The 27,912-nt window shown below is 40.1% G+C and overlaps 1 protein-coding gene across 1 annotated transcript; it reads right to left on the bottom strand.

Moving 5' to 3' along the window:
• Positions 1–90: 90 nt before the first annotated feature.
• On the bottom strand, positions 91–27,912 carry ENTREP1 (endosomal transmembrane epsin interactor 1). Its single transcript, XM_057402178.1, is given in 12 exon segments — positions 91–1,341; positions 1,343–1,477; positions 2,607–2,896; positions 4,981–5,130; positions 8,776–8,851; positions 9,462–9,591; positions 15,120–15,238; positions 15,358–15,462; positions 16,192–16,320; positions 17,641–17,751; positions 24,816–24,872; positions 27,544–27,912. Coding segments are annotated over 12 exon segments (1,743 nt in total). The 3' UTR covers positions 91–1,269.

Below are 27,912 nucleotides of genomic sequence, written 5' to 3'. Positions count from 1 at the left end.
TTAACAACCTGTCTGCAGGCAACAGCTTGAGCCAACTGGCATATACATTTGTTTGAATGGCATAAACCAGATTAACTGTATGAATTATAAAAGCTGGACCTAGTATTTGTTAAGGAAAAGTCACACCTTGGTAGCTGATATCACAAGTGGAGATGAGAGTAAATCAACAGCTCTAGTGGCTGCCATGGCAGAAAAAGTAAAGAAATATCAACATTTAAGAGCTCAGGAATTAACAAATGCCATTACTATAAATTTCTGGTATTTCCCTTAGGAACATGATGCATCAAGTCAATTGTGAACCACTAGCTGGACTAGGACTCCACCTCCTGACAGGAAAAAGTCACTTGCTATTTATCAAATAGGGTGCTTTTTACACCAGTAGGTATGGTACATATGTCTGTAAGTCAGCACAGTCAGTTGTAAGATCTTAGTTTGTATAATGAATTGTAAATATACTGGTGAAAGGTAATACTGTGATTGCTTGACCACTGCAAGCCAGAGGGCTCTGGTAGTATATAGGGACCACAATGAAAACACCACCCATTACTGGCCTTTGCTTAGGTGGACACCTGTACATAACCCAAAAAAAGGAACATGGATAATTTTGTATATGTTTGATAAATAGCCAGAGGTGTGAATTCATGGGTCACTGGCCTAGTGGTTAAGATTGCCCAAATAATGTTAAGGTGTTACTTAACTGCTGCATATATGCTTCCAGCATGGATGGTAGCTGGTACATAATAAGCACCTCTACTAGGAAGTAAATTGCTATATGCTAAGGAAAACAAAAGAGAAAAAACTTACAAAAATATCAGTGGAGATATGGAAATGCACACCAGATGAACAGAGGCACTGACACCGACCCTGCTCTCCAATGAGATACAAAGTGCACACATGCATTAACTGACCTTGCCTCACCTCAGTAAACCAAGGCATAGGGCTGGTCTGCCATCTCTCTTGTAACCTGAGGTAAAAAAAGCAAATCCATCCTAACTGGTGACAGACTAAAGAGGTGTGACAGAACAGTACTGTACTACAAAAAGACTAGTTGCACCTGAGAGGCCAATACAGGCCTGATTACAATCTGCTTAATAGGCTTTGTAGAACAAGCATCCCCTTAAAAGTCTGAGCGTGGGGGTGTAAAAAGAAAATGGATTATCAACACGCTCTTCCACCCACTTAGTTTGAGAAGGGCAGAGATGATTTTCCTATGTAGCACGTATGTCTGACAGACAGAAGCGCTCTACAGAGGAATAAACATAAACCAGCTCAAAGTACAGTTTCCCTGACAACACCAATAACACTATGAGGCTGTTCACGCTCTGCTTTCCGGATCCCCCTCATTGTTCAGTTCATCTTTATCTGTGGTGAAAGTACTCAGGTCACCACAGCTCTCCAGGTGAAGCAGTCCGGGATGCTGTCTGGGAAGTAACGCATGGACATTCAATGGCATGGCTTGATGAGCAGGTGACAACATCTTTAAAAGGGGAAAAGAAAAAAAAATCAGATCTGTTTTTGGGCTCTTGTTCCATTAAAACAGTTTCCTACCCAACTAGGAAGAGGCTGATTGATTGTTATTCTTTAAAAATAGCAGACAGCGCTACAATCAAAGAAAGCTAAGACTAAAACTACTGTTTGTCAAGGAGGCATGGGAAGAGAGATCCCAATTGGGAAAAGAAGTGAGTGTTGCCTCTTTTTATCTTTAAAGCTGCATGAGAATTATCTCACCCCAAACCATGGTGTGTCAGGTGTTGCTTAATAGGAACCCAAACGTTGCTTCCTGCTGAAGCCACTTGTCTGCAATAACTTTCAGGCCAGGTCTATCAAATCCTCATGAGAACTTAAACTTTTTTTTTTCCCAAATGGTTCTTCTGTCAAATTTGATGAGGCTTTTGTTGCCTCTAGGCTGCAGGAGGAAATTTCACTTTATCTGCAGAGTCTAAATTACAGTCTTTAATGTGTTTTGTGCAATAACCAAAACCAGTTGTCACAGCAAATCAGTTGTACCTTGCATGAATCAACTCATCTATCCAAATGGTCTGTAAGCCACCAGAACATTTATTTGATAAGGTCTGTAATGTCTGAAACTTCTGAATACTCATTCCATGAATGTAAGCACATATTTTCTACTTTCTGCTTTTCTCCTTTTAGTGCTAGAACTTAATTTTATCCTAGGAGCCAATCATAAAAAAGTTGCTTCTAGGGGGTTGACATAAAAATTTCCTTGTCAACCTCCATTTCTTCCAGTTTATAATAGTAAGTGCTTTATTAACACCTCTTCCCTATATACTGCCACACTCAGTATAAAACACTGTCACATTATTTATAGCTCCTGATTCTACCACAGAAGACCATCTCCTTTAGCTTGTAAATACACATGTATTCAGTCTTCTGAAAACTGTCCTGACCATGTGCTAGGGAGAGCAAAAGGCATCATAGCTGCATAGCCTCTCACAGACTTCCTAAATAAAAATAAAGTACTAAAGGAAGTTAATTGGGTTCAAAAACTCTGATACATAAAGCAGAGTGGCAAGCGTAACCCTGTACTCACAAATGAAGGCCAACAGGTTTCCACATCGCTTGTTAACTACAAGTGATAAAACTACCTGCTCAAGGAACGTGGCACTGGTGATAGCTTCTGCCATATGTTTCTCATCTGATTTTAAAACAGACTTGATATTTTCCACCAATTCGTGTATGTCAGGGCTCATGCTGCAGGAGGACTGCTCCAGGATCCATGCCACAAGCTGTTTCGTGTCTGTATAAGACTTGTAGTCTATCAAAGATCTAGGTCTTCCCCTCAAAGGTCTTTCTCTCAAACTGTTCTGCAAGGTGACAGCAGAGAGTGGTGGTTTTACTTCAGTCTGCGTGGCAGCTTCATAGCTGGGCACTGCCTCTGAAGACAAAGACCAAACAAAGCAAACAATCCACCTGGTTCACAGTACTGTTATTCAGCAACTACCCCCTGAGATTTCAACCCTGGCTCAGCAATGATGTGGTGCACATTGTAACCGTGCAAAGCGTAAGAGTCCGGCATGGTTATGGCAGCATGCAAGGCCTGCTCTGTAGTGCATTCACTCTAGAGAAAATGCCTGTAAAATAGAGTCGTACATAGCTATGTTGAGTGTGTACCACATGCCAAAGGGTCTGGAGGGACATTTCTGGGAAAGAAATGTTTGCTAGTTGATGTACATCAATTCCTTTCTCTTTTGCTTCTCTTCTGAACAGACCTGAAATGAGCCTGGAGTGTTAAGGTTGACGCACAGTTATAAAAGCAGGGTAAGCAAAGCTTGAAGGCTTTTATGATCTCTCCTAAACTCTGTAACTTTCAGTTATTACCAGTAAAATGACTACTTACAATATATCTTACTTACTATATATATATATATATACAAGGTTTATATATATACAAGATATATATATACACACAAGGTATATATATACACACATATAAAAAAATATGTACTTACAAGATAATTGCTTGTCAAGATGGAAAAAGCTAGTAATACTACAAAGTGGACATTTAATTGAGGGGAAAACCAGAAAAAAACAAATAAAACAAAACAAAAACAACAAAATAAACCATAGCCAAAGACAGCACCCAAAAGCCTCGGGGAAAAAAAAAACAAAAACAAAAACAAAAACAAACAAACAAAAAAAAAACAAAACAACCAACAGAACACCGAAACTCCAAAACATTCAAAATTACCTTGCAAGGACTAAACTATGGCCAAGACAGAATCTGTTCCACTGTCTTTGTTCCAAATAAAAATCCAATGCCTTTGAGCCAAAAATCATCATCATTTTGGCCCCATTAAAAATAAAAAAAAAAAGTAAATAGACCCACATAGAGGTTGTTCAAGAAGCACTTTAATGTTGGCTTTATGCCTAACTCAGCAATACCAGGCGGAGATGCAAAACTTGCCAGCAAGAAGAGCCCTAACTAACTTGAAGCAACTTCCTTTGTTCTGTTGCAGCTGAGTTCCCTTTCTGCAGCAATCATATATTTAACTCTCAGGTCCAGTGCTGAACAGACCTAGCCTCAGTTACACTGAGCCTAAGGAACCCAAATACTTCTGACTGATGGAATCTCTCAACAGTAAAAATGCTCTGCTCCACTTTCACAACTGTGACACAGCTATGGCTCTGTGTCATGCAACTACTGCTTCAGCAGCAGATTCTGCAGAATGCTGTGGTGTAAGCTGATAGGAGGAAAAGAAAAGCACATGATATATCAGAGACATAAAAACACTCCACAAATTAGTAAGTGTAATCTGGATAAGTATGCGCCCAATATTTAACATAAATGGTTGTCACTAATGTGTCTCCTCTCTGCTTACATTTTGTGAGTGCTAATATGCAGCCACTATCAGGATTCCAGTATCCTTTAATAAAAAACTGCAAGACTCTTGACAAGTGGATTTTTAAGACTCAGCAGAATCAATGACTCTGCAGTCACACTAGCAGCTTTCCCATAGCAACTGAATTGGATGACTGACACAAACGTAGCTGCAACAGACTTCATCAGCTTTCCACTGTGTTTTTTCTGTATTGAGGGTTTTGGGAGTTTTTGATGCTATGAGGAATGAGAAAAGGTGTGCAAATTTATAGGCTGGTACCAAATACCCAAGCTAATGTTGCTTAAAATTGCTTACTCTGACAACTCTTGAAGGCTTTTAGATGCCAGTGCATGAATACACTGAGGAGTCCTATGTGCTCCCTCCCTCTCATCTTCCACCATGCCTCCCACCTCCCCAAGCTGACAATGCCTGCTACAGACCCTGTTCCTAGATGTGAAAGCCTGAAGAGTGACAAGACTAAGGTGCTGGTTGAAGAATATTTGGCATTTGCTGCAATGTAGGTACTCTGTTAGGAGACAGTATCTGATTTCTGCACGTACGAGGTTCAAGGTGCTAGCCTTCTGACAAATGGTCTTTTAAGCACTGATTAAGTAAGCACTGATAGAGAAAATCGAGTCACCTTGGAGCAACCGACAGTACAGCAAAGAGTCACTGTTGGACCGTTTCATCAAAGGATTGAAGGCTCTTCCGCCGGCTCTGTCTGCGAGCACCCAGCTTGCATTTGAAGGGGAACGGCTCACTCTGCTGGAAGGCTCAGGCATTTCTTCACCTGAGTAACCGGGAATTATAAAGATGAAGGAAAATCATTTAGAATAAAGCAGATCTGTAAAAGACATTATTAGAAATTACTACTGATTTTTTTTTTCTCCTCCATAAATGTGTAACGATTTAACACAAAAGTTTAAAGGTGCATGTATGTGCACATATACCCACACTCGCCAGTAACACTGGTCTAAAGCCTGCGTAAACCCTGTAGAAACCTGTTCAGTCTCAGCTACTGCAGCTGCAGTAGCAAAAAAATGCAGCTTTGCCTAGTAATGACCTCATCTTAAACTATCTGATCAAAGGGAGCTATAGCTTTCTTTGACAGAAAACCAAACCCCACAGAGGCCGAATCCTCCTGCAGATCAGCTGTCATACCAAGATAGGGCAGCATATAGTCAGAGGTCAGTTACCATTTGTAGTTAGGTAGCTCAAAGATCACTCACCAATCCATAGAAGGGAATCAAAGACCCTTTTCATGAGATTCTTTAGTAAAAGTTTTTCCTGAATTCCTGTGATATGTTTCATTTTTCAGGGTATGGTTATGTGCTGCAATTCCTACAGCTGCCTTTTAGTGAAAAAGGACAAGATGAAGGTATGTGTTTCTCAACAAGCTTGGCTCTTTACCTTCATCTGACAGCACCTGGCATATTATAGAAAACAACATTCTTGCTCATGCAAGACCAAAAAAACAAATTAATATATACAGCCTTCAGAACATGGCAAATGTTTGTGCTGCAACTGTAATGGAAATGTGTCAGAACATTCAAGAAAATTAAGGCTTGGATGACATGTATTTGTTGAACATAGCACCTTATCTCCTACTCAAATGCAATCTAGAATCTTTAAAGAGAACAGTGACAGAACCTATATAAAGCAGATACCAGCCTAGAAAGTCAGGAGGTAGGAGCCCGGAACCAAGCATGGCAAACCAAAAATCAGTCAGGATTAAAGAATCCATCATCAGCATAAAATTTTAACACCAGTGGAGCTGTGCCAGCAGTCAGTCTTTGAGGTACAGTGCTGCTGGTACTCTGGAGAAGTTGGAGTTTCTTAACTACTAAACAGATGAAGTAATCAATTTCATGATCTTTTGATAATTCTTCATTCATATTAATGTTTCAGATGTCAGAGAGATAACTGACTTAAGCTGCTGCATACTGGAAGTGTGCATACCTAGTATGTGAAGATACACAGCAGCTGCCAATAATAAGCTATCTGTAGAACATTGCATGTCTTCCTACTTACAGTCACCAGGGAAAGTCCAATTTCGCTTTACAGGAGTGCTTTTTAAGTCAGTAAAACCATTTTAGCTGGCATAAAGAAGCTTACGCCTCCTGCAGCCAGCAGGCAGGACTCCCCGAGTTCTGCTGGCAGACAGTAGTGCGTAGCTTCAACTTCTGTCGGGAGCTACACTTAGTCCTGATGATGCCAAGAGGATCATGGCATCATACACAAATGCCTTGGCATGACAGACTATCAGCATAAACTGAAAGTTCAGCTTTTATTTATAGACTGTTACTCTACATCAGCTGAGACAGCCCATGGAGTTACCCTAACACAATTCCAACATGTCCCCTCATTCTGAATTTTCCTCCTGCTGTGGTCTAACCCCAGTAGGCTGTTAAGCCCCACGCAGCTGCTCACTCACTCCCCCTCTGGTGGGAAGGGAGAAGAATTGGAAGGGCAAAAGCGGAAGAGATAAGAGTTTGGGGGAGTGCAGAGGGCAGACACCAAACCACCACCAACAAAACAAACCAAAGAAAAACCAAGTGGTGCATAAGCAGTAGCTCACCATCAGCTGACTGATGTCCCTGAGCAATGGCAAACTGGAAAACTGCCATGTGGCATGGGGCATCCTTTTGCTCAGTTGGGATCTGCTGTCCCAGCTGTGCCCCATCCCAACATCTTGCTCAGCCCCAGCCTACACACTGCAGGGGTGAAGGGGCAAAGTAAGAGATGGAGCAATCCTCATTGCCGTGCAAGTACTGCTTAGCAACAGCTAAAACACTGGTGTGTTGTGAACACCATTTTGGTCGGAAATCCAAATCAGCACCATATATGCTGCTATGAAGAAAATGAACTCCATCTCAGCAAGGCCCAGTATACCCCCCTAAACATGACTAAAGGATGAGATACTGCTCAGCATATTTCCTTTTCTTAAATTCATTGCTCTTAGGAAACCTTGGCTTCTAGAAGAGGCAATGTTAATATTCTTTATTAAGATTACTAGCCTTTTAATTTGGAGGAAAAAAAGAAAAAGGAGAGAGAAAAAGAAAGAGCAGGAGAGGAGGGTATAATTTATCACATGTGCTCAGGTCTGCTTACTTGCAAAGGTAAGTTTTTAAATACAAAGAATACCTCAAACAGTACCTCAGCATAAGTTTGGTGGTGGTGTTTGCTTTTGTGCTTTCACTTTTGGTTTGTGGGTTTGGGTGGGTTTTTTTCCTGCCTCTCCTTCACAACATCTTGCATTTTTTACAGTATTGTTTTCCTATTTTCCATTCTCATAACTTTAAGCAGTCACCATGCAGCCTTATGTTTGATATCCCATTTTTGTTTGTGCTCAAAGTACCCAGAGACAGCAACAGCAGTTTTATTAATGACTCTTGAGAATTAAACTTTTTGCTACAACTCTTGTGAATTTTTTCTGGTTATCACAACTGATACGGTATCAGAAGCATCCAAGTGCTTGTTTTCAGAAATCTCAGGTAGACTGCCAGAGTGTAAGGGAACTTAGAAGGACTTGTTATTTGTTTGAAATATTACTTAGTGTAAATTTTTTTCCTGCTGCCACTTGGCAGGGACAATTCAGCTGATGAACTTCACACCAAGGTTTTCCTATAGCTTGAGAAGTAAGTTGGCAGAAGGGAAGCACCGGTCAAATAAAAGATTTGTGGCTCCCCCGTCAGCCCAACTGTGTTTACTCTCTATATGCTTGAGCTGTGAATATTGTGCAGATAGGCAGGCACATAGCCATCTGTTGCACAAAATATTCTCCCCCATAATGGCAAGTTCAAGTGAAAAGTGGAACAGTTGCAAAACTTGCCTGTGACTTACCTGGGAGCTGATAACATTTAGCTGCAAGTGTGTATCACAACAAAGATTAGGCTGAAAACAACTTGGAACCATTTCCATTCATTTTCTAAAACAATATTGAGCAAAGCTGGATGTGGTATCTAATAGTCTAGCTAATGTCCTGTAAGTATGCATGAACTATGTATTAATTAATTCTTCTGGTGCAAGGTGCATAATAGAGTAATTCCTGCATTTAGCTCAACACAGTCTAGCTTTATTTTATCATTTTCCTGTTTTCATCAGCAACAAACTGTCAACAGACACCATCAGTACTCAAATTGAAGCACTGGAGCTGAGCATTCTTTCCTACAGCACATGGACTTATGAGTCAGTGGCCATCTTGCAGATTATTAAAAAGGAAATATATCTTTGTTTCTGTATCTTAAAAACAAACAACTTTTTACATATTTTAATCATTAATTGCTGTCCTACTGCACAAAACAATTATGATTCTGTAGCTCTCTGGCTTGCAGTACTGTAGCTGTCTTTCAAAGAAGTAATAATGCTGCTGCTACATTAAGTCATCTGGGCTGGGTAGAACTGTCAAATACAAATTCTAAAGTACAGTTTTTACCTTGAGAAGCCTCCCTGTCACTCACTTCCTCCAGATCGCCAGCAACTTCCATGACATGTATTTGGAGTGCACTTTCCTGGAATAAAATAGAAAGGTTCAAAAATCACAAGCCACCATCTTTTTTCTGGTACTAAGACCTGCAACATCCACTTTACAAAAGTGAACACTTCTGCTTAACTGCACAGTGACTATGTCATATATATTTAATCCCACTCCAAAAAAAAGGCTAGTGGGTATCTAAAATTAGTGTTCATCATCCAGGTCAGCCAATTCTATCCTGCTGAGTATTTTCATTTTCTGTGAAAAAGCACCTGTCTCCTGAAAACACCAGTGAAAAGGCATCAGTGAGCATAGCAAAACCCTGACCCAGACCCACATGGGAGGGAAGTAAAGGAAGAAGGCAGCACAAGTGTCCTCTAGAATAACCAGCAACAGATGTGCCCAACAGCACATTCTGCTCTTTTTCCAATGTGTGGACAGAGTTTTCCAACTGGGGAACTTTTGCATTCTAAAGGTGGTTTATTAAAGTCTCCAGTAAAATTTACAGCAAGCCACATTTGTAAACACACATGTTCTCCTGCTATTCTGAAATTTAGAGATACTGGACTTATGTTTACCATACCTCAGTGCAACTTCACCTCTGTAGTGGAAGTACAAGCTACACTTTAAACTCCTGTGGGCCATACCTGCTCAGAGCTGTTCTCGCTCTGCACAGCTTCATAAGGAGGAGGTGGCTCCAGAGGACAGAACACTTCAATGCCCTTGATTCGTGACCCATAAATATGGGGCAATGGAATCACATCAGAGCCAAGCATCCTGCAAAAAACAACACCAAGCAACTCCTTTAGTATGGCCACAAAAGATTATCTGCTACCAAAGTCCACTGGCTTTCCTGTGCCAGCTCATATTTTGGGATTTTTCCAATGTTTTCATCAGAACTTCAAACATCTTTGGGCAGTGCAGCATCCAGGAACCCATTTCAATTTTAGTTCTCAGAGATTCAGTTTTGTTTCAAGAGATTCAAATACAGGTGGTTACTTAAAATGCAGCAACCTGCTCTAATTTTTGTGAGCTACCAAATTCTGAATTATAACTGAAATTCAAGAGACTTCTAATCTCATGTTAAATGTTCAGATACAGCTGCATAGAATAAGGCAAACTCAAACTAAAGGCTGTTTTTGCGATGATGCTCAACTAAAATTTGCATAAGCTAAATGTACCTCATGGTTAACTTTACTTCTCAGTTTTCAAAGAGTTCTATGAAACCTGGAATGCAGCAGGTATCTTGAAGACCTTTTGCTATATCATCTTGCTCTTAGGAGGTAGCTCAGAGAAGGAAGAAATCAGAACAGCGCCTGGAGAAACTCTTCGGCAAATGCCAATTTTGATAACATAAGTTTACATTACACTGTTAACACCGGAACAAAGTGTGGTGGTTGACAGCAGAGCTACCAAGGGGACCTTCCCCATACATTCTTCAGAGAAGTCTGTGACCCAAAGTATCTCAATTCTTCTCTGCATTTTATTCTATTCTAAATTTCTGATTTGGTACTGAGAAGTGACCTCAAGCAACACACAAAAGTCCACATTTTGCCCTCTGGACCTATGTCAGACTTGCAGCTACCTCTTGCAGCTAGTGGAAGCAGCCTTTCTACAAAGAAATGTTACACAAGAGCAAGTCCTTCCTCCTGGAGTTTAGGGCTTCTCAGGACACTGATGGAAGGAAAAACGATGACTATGTAAATGAGTTTCTTAAAAGGTGAAGGGAAAGGGCAAAGTGAATGGCTGCTTACAGAGAAAAAGAATAAAGCTTCCAAAAAAAGAAATGGGAGCACTTTTGTGAAAAGGTCCTGGCAAAATAATGGGGGTAATGCATAGAGAAATTTGAGGAAAAGAAAGGAAATGTTTTCATAACTAGTCATTGGGTGTTTTAATCTTAAAAATGGGGGAAATACAAAATGCTACAATAGTTTTTAATCTCATTCTATTTCCTCTGTTCCTTAAAGCTCCAGAATAATTTTGGAGTACGATGAACATCGATGCTCTGTTGTCACTAATTCACGTTTTTCTAGTACATTCATGCTCAGCTTATATTCTATGTAGGCCATAAAATTTACATACTTCTTAACCCTTAGTTTTGTTTTTAAACATGTCTGATCTGGCCTTCCCAGCTGTCACACCTTGAAAACTGATCTTGCATCCAAGAATTATATCATGTTGCAACTTTTTATAGAACATGCAACTAGAAAAGCATTCCCTTAAGTCCCGTAATATAGAAGTAATTTCCAGGATGTGTACATTTGTCAGTCTGTTCTTTAGCTCTTCATTTCCACTCTCCCTTTTTATGTAAGAAAGTTGATTCCTGCGTAAAGCCTGCAGCTCTTTGAAGTGATGATACAGGAAGGTAGGGAAGAGTCTACTGCCCAGAGACTGTTCCAGACCATGCGAAGGCTCTGTACCACTGCTAGTAAGCAGGACACTGAAGGGGGAAGGCACATGCTTAGTGACCTCTTGAGCACCTTCTGCGTTCATGCCTCAGTGGAACAGCAGAATCAAGGTTTTGTCCTCCCGAAAACTTTAGTGTTGCGGTAGCAGGAATATGTTCAATGGTTAAGAAACAACTGTCAGCAGCATATGGGTCCAATTGAGACACATACTGAATTTGAGAATACACAACTTGGATAAAGAGATTCGCATTTTGGCAAATGTCTCTAGTCCCCAAATGGTACTTTATACTGGACGGGGGTAGATTTCTAGACTCCAGGTGATTGGCTTGCTCCCCAATATGGATCACCTCTTCCCTTAAACTCACATGCCTTATGACATTTTGTATTTTATTCTTCACATGGGAAATCAGCTGTAACTCCCAATGTTGTACCAGTCCTGAAAAACAACTTTATTGTCACTTCCTTATTTATGAAATAACAAGATGTCCTGGGTTCAGCAGTAGCAGTCATGTTTCTCCTCCTTGGTAGCTGGTGCAGTGCAGTGTTTTGACTTTCGGCTCGGGAACAGAGCTGATAGTGATGTTTTGGTTTGGCCAAGGACTTTGTGAGCCTCATGCTCTGCCAGGGAGGAGGGGAAGCCAGGAGGAAGCAGAGACAGGACACCTGACCCAAACTGACCAAAGAGGTATTCCATACCACAGCACGTCATGCCCAGGATGTAACTGGGAGTTAGCCGGAAGGGCTGGGAGACTGCAGGGTTGGAGGAGGTATCGGTCGGAGCTTGGTCAGGCTTGGGGGCGAGTTATCGGTCAGCGGGTGGTGAGGTGTTGTATTCTGTTCCCTTGTTATTTCCTTTATCATTATTATCATTGGTGGTAGCAGTAGTGATTTGTGTTATACCTTAGTTACTAAACTGTTCTTATCTCAACCCGTGGGAGTTGCATTCTTTTGATTCTCCTCTCCGTCCCTCCGAGAGCAGGGGGAGGGCAAGAAAGGGGGGGAAGTGAGTGAACGAATTACCTGACTGGGTTTAAACCACGACACAAGATAAGAGGTAGAAGTTGACCCGACATTTGTAAAGCTGTTTTGTTTTGTCTACCACTAAATAAGATAAATATAGAAGTTTTCCCATGAACAAATGAACAAACCAATTAATTGGTTTTGCAGCATCTCGGGCTCTGTGATTTGAAGGATGGAGAACAGCTACATGTTCCAGATATGTTCTTGGCACATGTTTTGATCACCGCAGTGTTCCCTTTGTCAAAGGAATGTAACTGGTTTAGAGTCACCCCAGGTGAAGATTGCAGATGGTGGTTCACTATCCTGGGTGCAGTTTCTTTCACCCCTCTTTCCCACAAAGGTTTTGGATTGGAGTCCATGGGATGTCACCATTGAAAGCCAGGTCACAAGTGCAACACGGTGCTCAGGGTAGAGTCTGGGTGGGGAGGGAGAAGTGTGAGATGACGCGGCTGAGTAAGGGAAGGCCGGGTCCCATCCCATCCCATCCACTCTGCTGGATCCAGACTAGAGTGAGTCATATTCCCCCATTTGCCAAGAACGGAAATTGACCCTTGTCTGCTGTTTTCATTTCTGCGCTGCTGCATAACTACCCTGAGCACCTTGAAAAAAGTAGCCTGACTTCAGAAAGAAGTCACCATCACTTACATGTTATTATCAACAAGTTTTAGTGCAGTCATAAGCAAGGTAGCTATCCAATATTAGACCGCAGAAGCCTTAAATAACTGTTCAGCAGCACTTACTGTGCTGAAAATAGACAAAGAGAAATAGTGTTGCTGGGAAGGAGATAACCATCTAGAATGACATGCCAGATAAAGAACAGAAGTCCCATTTTAAAGCAGGGAAACTGTGACAAACATATTTCAATAAATACCTATATTCAAAGGGATCAATTGTCTTGGTTTAAGCCCAGCTGGTAACTCAGAATCACGCAGCCGCTTGCTTGCTCCCACCCCTTTCCTTCCCCACTCCAAGAGGGATGGGGAGGAGAATCGAAAGAATGTCACTCCCACGGGCTAAGAACAGTCCAGTAACTAAGGTATAACACAAATCACTGCTGCTGCCACCAGTAATAATAATGATAAGGGAAATAACAAGGGAAGAGAATACAACCGCTCACCACCCACTGACAGATACCCAGCCAGACCCGAGCAGTGATCTAGCCCTTCCGGGTAACTCCCCCCAGTTCATATACTGGGCATGACATGCTGTGGTACGGAATACCTCTTTGGCTAGTTTGGATCAGGTGTCCTATCTCTGCTTCCTCCCAACTTCCCCTCCTCCCTGGCAGAGCATGAGGCTCACAAAGCCCTTGGTCAGAATAAACATTACTGAGCAACAACTGAAAACATCGGTGTTATCAGCGTTGTTCCCAGGCTGAAAAATCAAAAACAGCTCTGCACCAGCTACTAAGAAGGAGAAAAATGGCTGCTACTGCTGAACCCAGGATATCATTACACACAGACACACCATTCTCGTTGGATAACTAGGTTCAACCAAGACTTGCATTGATGATTTTTAGTAATGTTTGGAAATCAACCCCAGTCTTTGGTGTTTTAGATGATTTAGATGATTTCTGTGAAAGGGACTTTTTCTAGGTAATTCCAAAATCTGTAATTACCTCTACAAGGGCCACAGAGTCTTCAAAGTCATGCATGCCATTTCTGATGAAACTGAAATAAACTAAACAGTTTTGAATACTGCAAAAAGCAGGATTTTTAAAGAAGAGCAGAGCAATACGGTCTGCTTCAGTATCATGATGTTCTATGTATAAACATTGTGTGCTCACAACAGAATAATGCAGTCTCACTTGAGTCATAAGCTAATAAACAAAGCTAAACTGTAAGTTACTGGGAAGAGTGCAAATCCACCTGTAGAATGAACAATAACAACACCCACAAGTCAAACTGCAAGTAATATAGATACTAGTAAGTCCCAGTACAGCAAAATAATGGAGTTGATGCCTAATAGACAAGCTACATGATTTTTAGCCATACTGTTCTTCAAAACAAAACAAACAACTCCCCTGCCAAATTTACATTTTAATTTTTTATCAGACTAACTATACTGAAGACGGCATCCTTCTGCAACATGAAGACTTTCTGCGTGTTTTCTTACTCATGGGAAAATTCATACAGCTATTGTTTTAACCTCCTCCCAATACTTGTTGTCTTTGTAGTCATGAACTGAAGAAAAAAAAAAAAAAAAGCAGTGGAGGGATGTAGGGGACAAGTAGAGATTACCATGCTATCCTTTTCAATATGTAAACTCATCCTCCTTGTGCACTCTCACTCCTCCTCCATTCTACAGCTGCCACTGTGAAGGAGCCCTGCAGTAACACCAGGTACAAACCCTGCCTCACAGTTCAAAGCTGAGAACCAAGATAAGGGTAGTGATTACCCATCCTGGCAGTACCATCAAAACATACCCTTCAATCAGCCCTAATTGCCAAAGAGTGAGAAGGAGAATCACTGTGGCAAGAAGGTCTGTGGGGGATCAGGCTGCCATTCAGGGGTCTCTCACACAAGCCTTGCCAAGAGATTGCTCTTGGCTTTCTATCACTGCATTGACAGCATCATAAAAGCTTTCAGCCATGTCAAATCATGGTATTTGTCTTACCAAGAAGCAGTTCCTACAGAATCTAAAGTGAAAACCACAAAATTATGCCCTTCAACAATGCTGTATTTATACTGCCTCTTAAAAAGCTTTTCCTTCCCCCGTCTACAAAGTCACCAACCTTTTTCAGTAAATAACAGAGAAAATGGTCTTGAGAAAAATAAAAAAATAAACAAAACAAAAAAAAAACCCAAACAAACAAAAAAACCCCACCAGATTATGCAATATTCCCAAAGACACTATAAGAAAGGAAGAGAGGCTTACCTCCAAGTCACTCGTGGAGTAAAAGAATTAAAAGTTGAAAAATAGGAGGGAGGTGGCACAGGTGGGACAAAATCATCAAGATCCAAAGCGTGATCTTGGTCTTCAGCCTGAGATTCACCCTAATCAAATGAAACTTCTGTTAAAAACCTTCTGAGACACAAAAACTTGCTGAACTGTGTAATTCAGTAATGCTGTTAGTACTGCTGTTTATAGCAGACAACACCTTGTCCCTACTTACTATGCAGGATCTTGTTGCAAAATTCTGTAAGCAACGCAGGGTAGCTGCTACCAAGCAAACTGTGATGGTGAAAGCATTCAGGGCACAAAGCGCAGAGATAACTTTCTGAAGAACATGAAGATTATGGGTATTAAAAGATTAAATCAAGATATTTGTAAAAGTACTAAGTATAATAAGCCAAGACAAAAACGCACAGAGAAAACACAAAGGTAATCATGACAATTACTTCTTAGGAACATATATGATGAAGCCTTCAGGACAGGTAGTTTCCAAGGTGGGAGAAATTTGCAAAAGCTTGTTTTGTCCTATTGTATCCTAACAGAGAGATCCAGAAATGTTTACCACTCAGATGTGATTTATAGTCCATCTATTAATCAATAATTACAACCTTTCTCTTAACCTTTCTGTGGGAAATCCAGTGATGAGATAATTGCCATTAAAGAACTGTCAAAGTACTTTTATTTTTAAGAGGATGCTGTTTGGAAGTTGTATTTTAACAGTGTGTAAGCCAAGAAAAGCTGAGACTATCAAAAGACCAATGAAGGCATCAAATTTACACCATAATTACTCATACAATCTTGTCGGAATTCAAATGTAGTTTTGGTTGCATAAAACACAGAAAGGACAAGAACTGTACATTGTATTAGCAATGCACTGGTCAAAACCTATAGATGAGGAAAAAAAACCTGTTGCATGTTAAAGAGCCACTGACTGGTCTGGAAGACCAGAAAAATAACAGAATTTCTCTCAGTAAACACTGCAGTAACCTCAGCAAAACACAGTTGTGAAAGCGGGGATACTATCAAAGTAGTCGTGTTAGTGTGTGTTGGGTACCTTGAGAAGAAGGTGAGAAGCACTGCATGACTTCAGGTGGTATAACGTCAGCACAGCCTCTTCTTCTGTGCATTTAGTGAGATGAAATTCTTCACAGCAAAAACAAATCTTTTTTTCACCCATATCCACCTTTGAAAACATGAAACTCCACTTTTTAATTTATAGTGTTTTATGCAACATTTTTACCTGTACAATACAGAGCCCATGTGTTAAACTATACCTCTGACTTCAATACAAGCTTGCAGAACTTCCATATGCTGAGAATTCACACATAATAAAGCTATATTATGCAGACTTCTTATTTGAATAGAAGCATTACTGATAAGCTCAAGACATGTAACTACAACTCAATCAAAGCTGCCCTGCTTAGTAAGCGCTTTTAATATCCATGCTCCTTCAAACACACAGCAGTTTGGAAATTCCTTCTTTGACTGATGTCTAAGCCACTGTATAGGGAGTGATTCACAAGCGTATTTTGCATCTCTGCATATAGAATGAAACCTACAACTATCATTTCAACCCAGGCAAATCAGTAATAGTTTTATCTGTACACCACTATTATTTGTAACGTCCAAATGAATGTTGTCATCTTAGTTTTCAAGCAGAAATTCAGTGCTTCTGTATCTAGATGTAACTGGCTCAAACTGTCAAAACTGTCAAACTCAGGAGAGTCACAGTGTTAGAGAGCTTTCACCTGCATAAACCACTCTACAGAATAATTTATGATTTCAGGAATGCCTTTCAGCTGTACCCTATACTTCCAGCATCAGAGGGCTCCAAAATTCCTGAAACATTTTCATCACCTTTTCTGGATTAACAGTAACAGTTCTCAACTCTACTTTCTTACATTGATACTGAGCGAATCAAGCACTTGCAATCTTGGACTCTCACTTCAATACACCTACTGGCATGGTGAGGAACCAACAATAGCTTTCCTGAAGTAATAAATGAATGAAAACTAATATTCAAAAATCTTTCCATTAACCTTATAGTCCTTCAAACCTTTACACACAATCATCTTTATCACCAAGTAACCCTGCATCTTTCAGTTTTAATTATTTCACAAATTCTGGTTCCTACACATTCTTCTACTTATGATACTCACACAAGAAATATCTTTTGCATTCTGTCCTTTCTTTTGCAGATTGCTTCTTCCTCAAGTAGAAGCATTATGAAAAGCTAGTGTGATTTGATCTACTTATTTTTTTCTTCATAGTTCTTGCTGTAAGGTAGTAACAGTAATTGACCTCACCAAGTGAGGCAAACCAGGAAAAAAAACAAATGCACACAGAGATTATATTGACTGAGCTACTTGTAGGGAGCTCATCAGTACCTATTCATGTTTTTTTCAAGAGTTTATCTTTTTTATGTTACGATAAAAGTCCTTTATGCTTGTCTTAAATGACTACGATATTAAAGAAATAAATGTAAATCAGTATGGCTGCTCACCAAATCGCATCTGGGTACACTGGACACAAACCGAATGCCTTGATACCCTAAGATAAATCCAGACAGGCTCAGCAGAACACACGTAACAGACAGCGCAACAAATAGGTTATCCTGTAACAGCAAAACATAGTTAACAGCGGCAGAACAGGATCACAAACCTAGCTCAAGGGAGCCTCTGGCAGTGCAAATTTCACTCCCAAATTGAAGCTGGGAACAACACTACTTTTCAAAACTTTGTGTGACTTCAGTGCCCCAGGCTGTCATGTCTTAACCCAGTAGATGATTACTGCAAACACCTTTGTCTTCTCTCTCTCCTTATTCTGCACTAATAAAAACAGTAAGTGCAGTAATAAAATACATTGAATCATAGAATCAACTAGATAGGAAAAGACCTTTAAAATCAAGCCCAGTCATTACACATGCAACTATTGAAAAGTACCTAAATGTTCTTCTGGAATGCGAAGTATGTCTTGGAAGCCATCCAGCTTCCACTGTATGTCATATCCTTGCCATGAGTTTACCTCTCAACACATTCAGATCAGTAAGAAACATCTTAAGAGGATATTCATTATGCATAGGATTTCCAAAACTATTTTGCAGCACATATAAATAAAAAATATTTGTCCCAGTACAGTGAGGACAGAGACACTTAAAAGACCTTGGTTATGTTATTTTATTTTCCTCTGGCTACTAAAACCACTGTAAGAGTACTGTAAGGCTACTATTTTAGAGACAAATAAAAACAGCAAATTCCTCTCCTGACATGTTTAAATTTTAAGCACCTAATACCACAAAACAAACATCTGGTCTTTGATACAAAAAAAAAAAAAAAATCCTAGTTAATAAGAGTCTGCTCACTTAGCTGGCTTTTTGTCAAAATGGCCTAAATTTAAAATGCAGGAGGTGACAAAAATCTGAGGAAGAAAAGAAACTCATGAGGGACACCAGCTCAGCTCTGCTCCAACTAACTTTACAGTGGATCCAGCAACAAGAACTTCCTAAACACGCACAAAGTCAGAAATTGCTTTCCAAATTAGCTGACGTATCATGGCTAACTACCTAGGAAGCTGGACCAAAAATAAATCAGAGCTGTTGTATGAATTATGATCCTGTTTACTCAGGTTCAGGGAAAAATAATCACCCCTGAATGGACAAGAGCCAATGAGCATTACTGTGCAAGCTCATTCCTTAAATTACAACATCTCATTACTAGCAGGCTTTCCAGAATTTTGACCATAACATTACCACATTAGGTGGGTTTTAACCTCAAAAAAATCCCAATAATTAAAGTTGCTATTAGTACTTCTCTGAAGAGGATAGGGACTATTTTGCATTTGATATACTGAGAACAATCAATAACAAGAGGAACAGTATTTTCTCCTGGCTTTGTAAATGTAAAATGACAGATAAGAGGATTTTAATGTTAGTAAGCACTTTGAGTGCCATTTGTTTTTCTGTACACAGAATTTGATCTTTTTCTTTTTATATTAACTCCTTGCTCAGTACTCAGATGAATCTGAGTAAAAAACACATTTGAAAAGCACATTTCTTGTGCTTTAATCTAAACTATCTCAGTTACCCTTTTCATTAAAATTACACTGAGAAAAATAAAATTGATAGACACAGGTATTTCATACAAAGAAAGCTTTTTGCCTGTGTTCAATACAGGGCACTGTCAAGTGGAAATTAGCCAGGTTTACAAGTGAAATAGAAACTGTTCCAACATAAAACATCTTTATAGAATAAATCGTAAGAAATGATATTAAGGAAAAAAAGGAAGTACATTTGTCCTTTTTCCACTGATGAAGAAATAGAGGTCCTTGGAGGTCCTGAGCAAAGAAGTTACTTGGCCAGTGTAATAAGTCAAGAAAGACTTAAAAAAAAAAAAAAAAAAAAAATACACACACACACAAAGATAACAAACCAAAAAAACCCAAACCAAAATAATTCACATATAAGTTTCTCCTTTGATACAGAAGGTGCAATAGCAACAATCCAGTGTACAAGTACATAAAAAGTTCTTATAAAATCCTGACTCCTTATGTAATGGTCTACAAAATCTTGAATAAAAATAACAGATTTTTCTAAATAAACATGTTAAAATTAAAGACAATGGAAGAAATTTATCATTATTTTTAATATGCAAAAGAAGGATTATAATTTCTACATTTATGTTCTAATAAATTCTACCATTTTACCAAAAATGTAATCTTGATTTGTTTTTTATTATATGTGTAGTCTATTTTTGACTGCATAACCGACTATTCAGACAATCCCATTGAAAAGGCAAAGCTAAAAATAATTCTTCTACATACAATCTAAAACAGTAGCATGACCTGAACCATAAAATATACACTACATATCCAACAGTGGACAAGAGATTATATTTTAATGCCAAGAGAAAAAAATCCTTTTTCTCTCTGGTCCATCTGATCAGTATTTTCACAGAATCATTGAGGCTGGAAGGGACTTCTTGAGACCATCTACTCCAACTCCGTACTCAAACAGGGTTGTCTACAGCAGGCTGCCGAAGACCATGTCCAGTTGGTTTTGAGTATCTCTACAGATGGATACTCCACAAACTGTCTGGGTCACCTACACCAGTTTTTGCCTGTCTTCACAGTAAAAAAGTTGGGGTTTTGTGTTCACATGGAATTTCCTATTTTTTTTCAGTTGTTTTTATAGCCTCCTATCCTGTCAGTGGGCACTACCAGAAAAAGTCTACTCGTTTTTTTTTCATTTCTTCTCAACAGCTGTTTACAGAGATGGAGAAGATTCCCCCTAAGCCTTCTCTTCTCCAGGGTGAACATCCCCAACTCCTTCAGCCTCTCCCCAGATGAGAGATTCTCCAGCCCTTTCATTATCTTATTGGCCCTTCACTGGACTTGTTCCAGTGCGTCCATATCTCTCTTGTAGTGAGGTGCCCAGAGCTGGACACAGCACTCCTAGTGTGGCCTCACCAGTGCAGCAGGCAGGGGAAGGATCACTGCTCTCAGCCTGCTGGCAAGTCTTCTGCTAGTACCGCCAAGGACACCATTAGCTTTCTCTGTCAGAATAGTACTTTGATGTCTCACAGACTCATACAATCATTTAGTTTTGAAAAGATCTTTAAGATCGTCAAGTCCAATTAACAACCTAGCACTGTGAAGTCCACCACTAAACCATGGTCAGCTTGTTGGCCACCAAGATCCACATGTTCTTTTCTGCAGAGCTGCTTTCCAGCAAGTTGTTCTCAAGTGTGTACCAGGGTAATTTCCCTGCACTGGCAGGACTTTGCATTTCCCCTTGCCAAGCTTCATGAGATTTCTTTCAGCCCATTTATCCAGCCTATCCAGGTCCCTCTGAAAGGCAACATTTGACTCAGTTTTGTATCACTGTGAATTTGCTGAATTTGTGAATTTGCACTCTGTCCCATTGTACAGACTATTCATTAAGATATTAAGTAGTATGAGTCCCAGTATCCACCCTTAGGGCACAAAACCCTCTACTGACCTCTGGCTAGGCTTTCTGCCACTGATCAAAACCTTCTGGGCCCAGTTGTTCAGCCAGTTTTCAATCCACCTCACTGTCTACTCATCTAACATGTACCCTGTTAGCTTATTTTACAAGCTATATTGCCCTGCAGATGCAAATTTAAACATCTCTTCTATCACTACTCACCTACAATAAAACCAGGTGAGGCACTTTATCTCAGTGAAAGAAGATCCCACCCACAGGTAAACTGAGAAGTACTCCTCAATTTGTAATAAACAGGCAAAGACAAACATACTATTTTAAAAGCCAAACAGAGGTAACTACTAACTGCAGTGACAAAAATGGAAACAACTCAAATTATGGCTATAGTTTGGCTCACAGCCATCATCTTCTGAGCATTAGATGCACATGAACTGTGAACAGCTGCAGAAAGTCTTGAGGAACATTTATATGAAATAAACTATAGGAAAGCAAAGTGAATTCTAATGTCAGATACAGTATTTATGTCTTGCATGGATGATCTCTTCCAGGTAAAAAAACATTATACACTTTGAGGACTCTGCAGCAGCATAAACTTGCATGCTAAGGTTCTGACCCTGTCACAAACAGTCTACCCATTCATTCTGCATGGGTAGACTGCTTGTTGTCCTGCTGCTGCTGTTGAAGCTGATATCTAATGCCAGAGAGGAACTGCTTTCACTTTAACATGCATAAACAGAGGAGTGATGCCCAAGCAGTCACTTCAATAAATGGAAGAAAAAACATTTGCTTCATCATCATCAACTCATATCTGTTTACATCCTATGTGTATACTTGCCTTCTAGGAAAAGGCAAGTCAATGCATCAATTTTCCATATATACAGCAGCAAGCATTACTTCAGCATTAATTATGGCACATTACTAATCTTCTATCAGTTGTGAGTGCTATTTATTGTAGCATATGAAGACCTGAACTACAACTGTCAACAACAAAAGAAAACAACACAAAACTAAAACACAAACTATTTCATTTAATTAAAAAGTCACATACTTTTAAAGACTACATTGAAACACACCATATGAATGAGAAGCTTTTTCAGCATAAAAATCAATGATTAAAAAAACAGACGAGAACTGACTTCAACCTGATTATAGAGGTTAAAAACCTCTCTAAAGGCTTTTCACAGTCTCACACTTAAAAGCATATTTCTTTTTATTTACTTAGACTGACTTTAAAACCTTTGCATGAACACCATTTGTTGACTTAATAGTGAAGTCCTGCATGTGAGCCAAGATGTTAAAATTGAGATATTTTACTTCTAAAAATCCAGACAAACAGGCACTGCTACAGTAATTCTCACCAAAGCCAGATGACTTTGCTTATTATGATGCACATGGATAGGGCAAGATTTTATTTTGGGTTTGTTTTTGTTTATTTTTTTGCAGGATTAGGGTCATGGTATGCAGCTTTTGTTCACAGTGCGTTATATTGCTACTAGCAGGGCTAAGATTTAAGAATGTCACTTCACTAGCACCAGTATTTTGGCCTAAACATTAAATTTTAGTTAAATTGATGCAAATTAGTCGAGGTGCAGATATCAAGAAGGCCATAGCTAGCCCTGAAAATCTTTATTTTAAAGCTGCTCGAACATATTTTTCTTCTGATGAAATTCTCCAATTAAATAAAAGATACACTATAAATTTATTCTTCAGAAGTTTCCAAGGTTTTACATAAACACTGGAATTCCATAAACTTCTGTTTTCCAACGAAGAGCTGTATTTTTTTTTGTCATAAGAGCTAAAATACTAACACTTTTTGAATTTTACAGTTTTAGTTTTAGTTACAAATGTCATAACTATAAGCCACAGCTGTATAAGGAGTCTTACGGCTAATGTATTTAGTAAACTTGCTTTTACAACTCATACAACTCCCTATAATTCCCAAGAGAAAATGTTCAAGTTACTAAAGGGCAGTTATATTAGAAATTTAGCCCAAAATAAATACACTTCAGAAGCTAATAACGTGTCCTTGATACACTGTAGCTAGTTTAATGCATGATTTCTTTCATCTCATGAAATGTTCAATGCTAATTTCCTTTTTTGCACATATAATAGCGTATTTCAGTTGCAAGGGGCCTATAACAATTAGTTATTGGACAACTAGTCCAACTGCCTGACCAATTCAGGGCTAACCAAAAGTTAAAGCATGCTGTTAAGGCCTTGTCCAAATGCCTCTTAAACACTCACAGGCTTGGGGCATCAACTGCCTCTCTAGGAAGCCTGTTCCAGGGTTTGACCACACTCTTGGTAAATAAATATTTTACAGTGTCAAGTGCGATCTAATCTGGCTTCCAAAACACCTAAAACACACACAAAAAAAAAAACCCAAACATATAAATAAATACAGCTTCACAGACTCATATAACCACGGAATAACTGTGGCTTCAAGAGAGCTCAGGAGGAAAACTCTAGAGTATCCTCCTGCTCAAAGCAAGGTCAGCTATGAGATCAAAGCAGAGCTGCTCAGGGCTTTAATCAGTCTCATCTCAAACTTGCCCATCTGCTGCAGGACATCACAGGGCAATCTGCTCCAGCCGTCGAATGTCCTAAAGATCATTTGATATAAAGGAAAGGATCAGGAAGTTTGGTGTTTTCATATTTAAGTAGGAAGGGCCCATAAACTTCATACAAAGGAGAATATGAAAATCTGAAGGAGCAATAACAGGCAAAAGGGAACTATGTCAACAATATGCTGTAGAAACAGCACAGAACACAGGCAATATAGAAACAAGGAGCAGTGTGCAAGCCTCAGGCATTTGAAACAGATGGCATTTACATTTATTTTCATGAAAATATGGTCGTTCCAGATTGAGAGCCACAGACACCAAGCTCTTCTTTCTATCCAAAGAACCAGTAAAAAATTTGCTTTGCTCTGCCTGTGCTAACCAATGCTCCACTGAGAAACAGCAATTCATCCACAGCTCACACATCTGATCCTTGGTACTCCTCACTGATTACCATGTGGATCCTGAGGAAGTACTGCATAAAAATAAAACAACTGCTTTGGGCTGGTAAACATCTTCAGAAGTGACGGGGGGGGGGGGGGGGGGGGATGGCAATAAATCTGCTTCAAAACATTTTATTTTTCATCCCAACTCTGAGATATTGAGAGCCATGCAGCTTCTGATTTCACTTACAAGTGGAAACAGCTTGCATATTCCACACATTAGTTTACCTTTCTCAGAGCGAGGTAACATCAACTGTATTTGAAACAGTAACTAACAAAACCAAAACCTGGATACTTTCTGCAAGATGGCAATGTTTAGGTTAGCTCTTAAACCTGCTGTGGAGCACTAAACCAATACAACTAGGCTAAGTTTTAAAACCAATTCCCCTCTTTAAGCTTAAGCGACACTGCCTTAGAGAGCTACTTTATGCTAAACTAGTATTTTCTTATACCTACACAAGCACAAAAAAATGCTCTGTAAAGAACATTAACATTTCTTCCAGACGTGGTCCACTCTTGCCCTTAATGGGGACTCCATGATTGCAGGAAATAATATGGCCTTTCAAGGTTTTGACTCTTCTTTCAATAATTATGATTCAACAGTTTTAAAAAAGAGACTCAGCAGTATAGTCTGTCTTTTCAAGGAGAAGCAAATGATTATTTTTATAATCATCTTCTCATAGTTTCCTTAAAACAAGTTCTAATCCACACTTACCAAATGCACTATCGATCACTTCCATGTTGTTAGGCCTAAGATTCCAGACAAGATTACCTACAACGTAAAAAAAAAAAAAAAAAAAGAAGTAGCATCACCAAGAAGTGAACAACTGTTCACAAAATGCTGTTTACGTGGTATTTATCACTGCTCTGGTGAAGTGCACTTTGGAACACTGCAACACTGGGAAGATGTAAAGATGCACTTTAAAGCAGAGGGGTTCTTCACTCCTAACAGCATCCTGTGAAATAACACAAATCTTAATTTTTTATTTTCTTTCTGTTTTTTTTTTCTTTTTCTTCTTTTCTTTTTTTCTTTTTTTTTTTCCCCCTCCCAGAAAATGTCCATGGGGACAAGAAGTTATGCCGGCAACAGTGACCTCCACAATTGCCTAAAAAATTACTTCCAGCCAACTGAGTACTTCTTTCCTGCAACCTGGCTAAGCAAATCTAAAAACTGGCTGTTTCTTCTCCCTTGGTCACCACTGCGTGACTTCAGAGGGTGTTTCTGTCTCTTACTTTTTGCTGACTCTGGCCCCCTCCTGACCATTTTGGTGAACTAATTTCCAGAGCAGGAACCCTACCAAAATTGACAGACGAGCACCAAAACCATGTCCCTGAATTGACTTGCTGTTTAGTTAGATGAATGCCAGTATTGGCACAAGGAAGGAGAAGTAAAAGCACTGCCTTCTGCTGGAGGAGTTGTTAGATCAAACTTGTCGAATCACAGAACTGAACCCTATGACTCTTTACCTTAGAGGGCAAAACAATTATGGAAGGAGAAATAATTGGTGTAGAACTGAAGCAAACAGTGTACCCAAACACTTTCTCACAGTAAGGATGGTAACCCTTATAAAGAAAGGCAAATCAGTTTTTCAGCAGGTCTCACAAATAAGCAGGTACACTTTAAATCTGTGGGACTTTGTGACTAAAACAATCCATGCCAAATTCCCACCTAAAAAGAAATAAGAAGACTAGATAAAACAGTTAATTACCCATTAGAATTTTTGATAAGTTCCTTCTGTAACTTCATTCACTTGCCATGATCAATCTAAGCTAGTGTAATGTGCATATATGACCTGGCCTAAACACCTACTGATATCATCAGTAGTGTTGCAAAACCACATATATAATTCTACAGTTTCATAACAAATTAATTTTGAATTTTTTGAGTGCAAAATAGTCACATGATTTTATTACAAAGCACATCAATACTGATGTGAATTGCTGTTTTGCCTTAAGAACAACATGACTTATTTCATTATATTTGTTAAAGCTTTAAGATGTGAAAAGGAAGTGTTTTCTGAGGTTAAAATTTTCCATTCTGCACTTAACCAGTGCATCATAACCAGCATGTTGCATCTGAGAAAAAAAAATATCCAAAACAAACAAAACCGGCACATCCTCAGTTCCAGCTTGTAACTGCCTCTGTCTTCTCAGGTTGCTTCTGAGCTAAAAGTTTCACTCACACTGTTACACCCAAAAGGCATTTTTGGTAACTTTTCCAAATGAGCATACTATTGTGTCAGAGCTAGCATTAAAAACGCAAACACCTCCTTCATTATTAATGAAAACAGATACGTCTATTTTACACATGACGTTTTAAAACATTTCAAAAGCACAAGCATGGCTTTTTGTGCAGGACTCAAAGACAATCCATAGCTTACACACATTTAAACTTGTTTTAATCTAAGGGAAGAAGAAGAAGATGAAACACCATAGGAGACACACAAACACACGCATGTGAACGATCAACGTTCACCATTCCTTCCCGTCCCTGTCCCCTCTCCTCCCCCGGTGCAGGCTGTCTATACTTTCAGGTATGAGAATCACATTATACACATGAATAGCAACCACCTGATCACTAATCACAGATCATTGAGCACTTTTGCATTGGTTGTGAACAACACTAGAAACACAATTTAAAAGTTCAAACTGAGGGACAGGCTGATGCTGCTCCCACGAGCAGCAGGAGCAGAGCATGTGAAACACAGAACGACTTGCCCCTGTTCAAGGGCCCTCAAACTGAGAACAACCTATCCAATTATCTCTTACTCCTATTAACTTCTGCTTACTCCTGCTGGCTTTTGCAATTCTAACGACCAAATATATGTATTTACAAATGTGTGGTTTAAAGCAGGGCCCAACAGGAGATAGAATAACTTTTCTCATGTCTCTTTACACAACTGTTACAAGCCCAACCCTGCTGGTGAGCTTTTTTTTTGGTTTTGTCTGTTTTTTTTTGTTTGTTTTGTTTTTTGTTTGTTTGTTCAGGTTTTTTTTTTTTTTTGTGTGTGTGTGTGCGTGTGTGTGTGTGCGCGTTGGCTTTTGTTTTCTTTTTCAGCAACACTGCTATTTTAGCTCTCTCTCACTAGAGTAAGGGCATGCAACGCACAAAAGTGATATGCAACCTCTACATACACCACAACTTGAGAAAATCCTGTTTCTGATGAGTGTAATAATTAAGTTGTCTCTAGTTGTCCTGTTGGGATCATGCTCTCACGCTGGTAAAACTGTTAGCACAAGCGTAACTGCTCGTGATTTCCAGGTGGGAGAAAGCCGGCGCTCTGCTCCACAGGAGCTCTCGGGAGCACGCGCTCCCGGTGACAGGCGGCAGCTCCGCCTCGGAGGTCCCGCGCACTCCGAGCCCAACGCCGGCACGGCCCGTGAGGGTGTCCCAGCACCGGGCGGCCAGCGGCATCGACTCGGACTCCGCGACGGCGACTTACCGAAGATCCAACCCAGAAGGGACAGGCTTTCTTCACCTGCTGGGCGCCGCTCAGCGACTGGGCTACGAAGTTCAGAGCCACCAGAGTGCAGCCCAGGACGACCTGCAGCAGCCCGAGCCACAGCAGCGGTCGCGGCGGCGACGGCAAGTTGACGCCCGCGGCCGACGCGACGGAGTGGGCTGCCGGGCGAGGGTTGCGGTGTGGCGACAGGCTGGGGCGGCAGCCGCGGGAGCGAGAAGGCGGCAGCGGCAGGTCGGCGGCCGCGGCGGACAGCGAGCCTGTTGCCGTGCCGGCTGCGGCCGTCTGGGATAGAGGGGCGAGCCCCGGGACGGGGCAGCAGGAGCCCGGCACCACCACCGGCAGCGACAT

Source organism: Pezoporus wallicus, unplaced genomic scaffold, assembly GCF_028554395.1.
Source record: "Pezoporus wallicus isolate ANWC-B61680 ecotype Strahan unplaced genomic scaffold, APGP_CSIRO_Pwel_v1 contig_6275, whole genome shotgun sequence".
In the NCBI taxonomy this organism is placed as follows: Eukaryota; Metazoa; Chordata; class Aves; order Psittaciformes; family Psittacidae; genus Pezoporus; species Pezoporus wallicus.
Note: the sequence above shows the minus strand (reverse complement) of the source record. Positions and strands in the feature narration are given on the sequence as shown.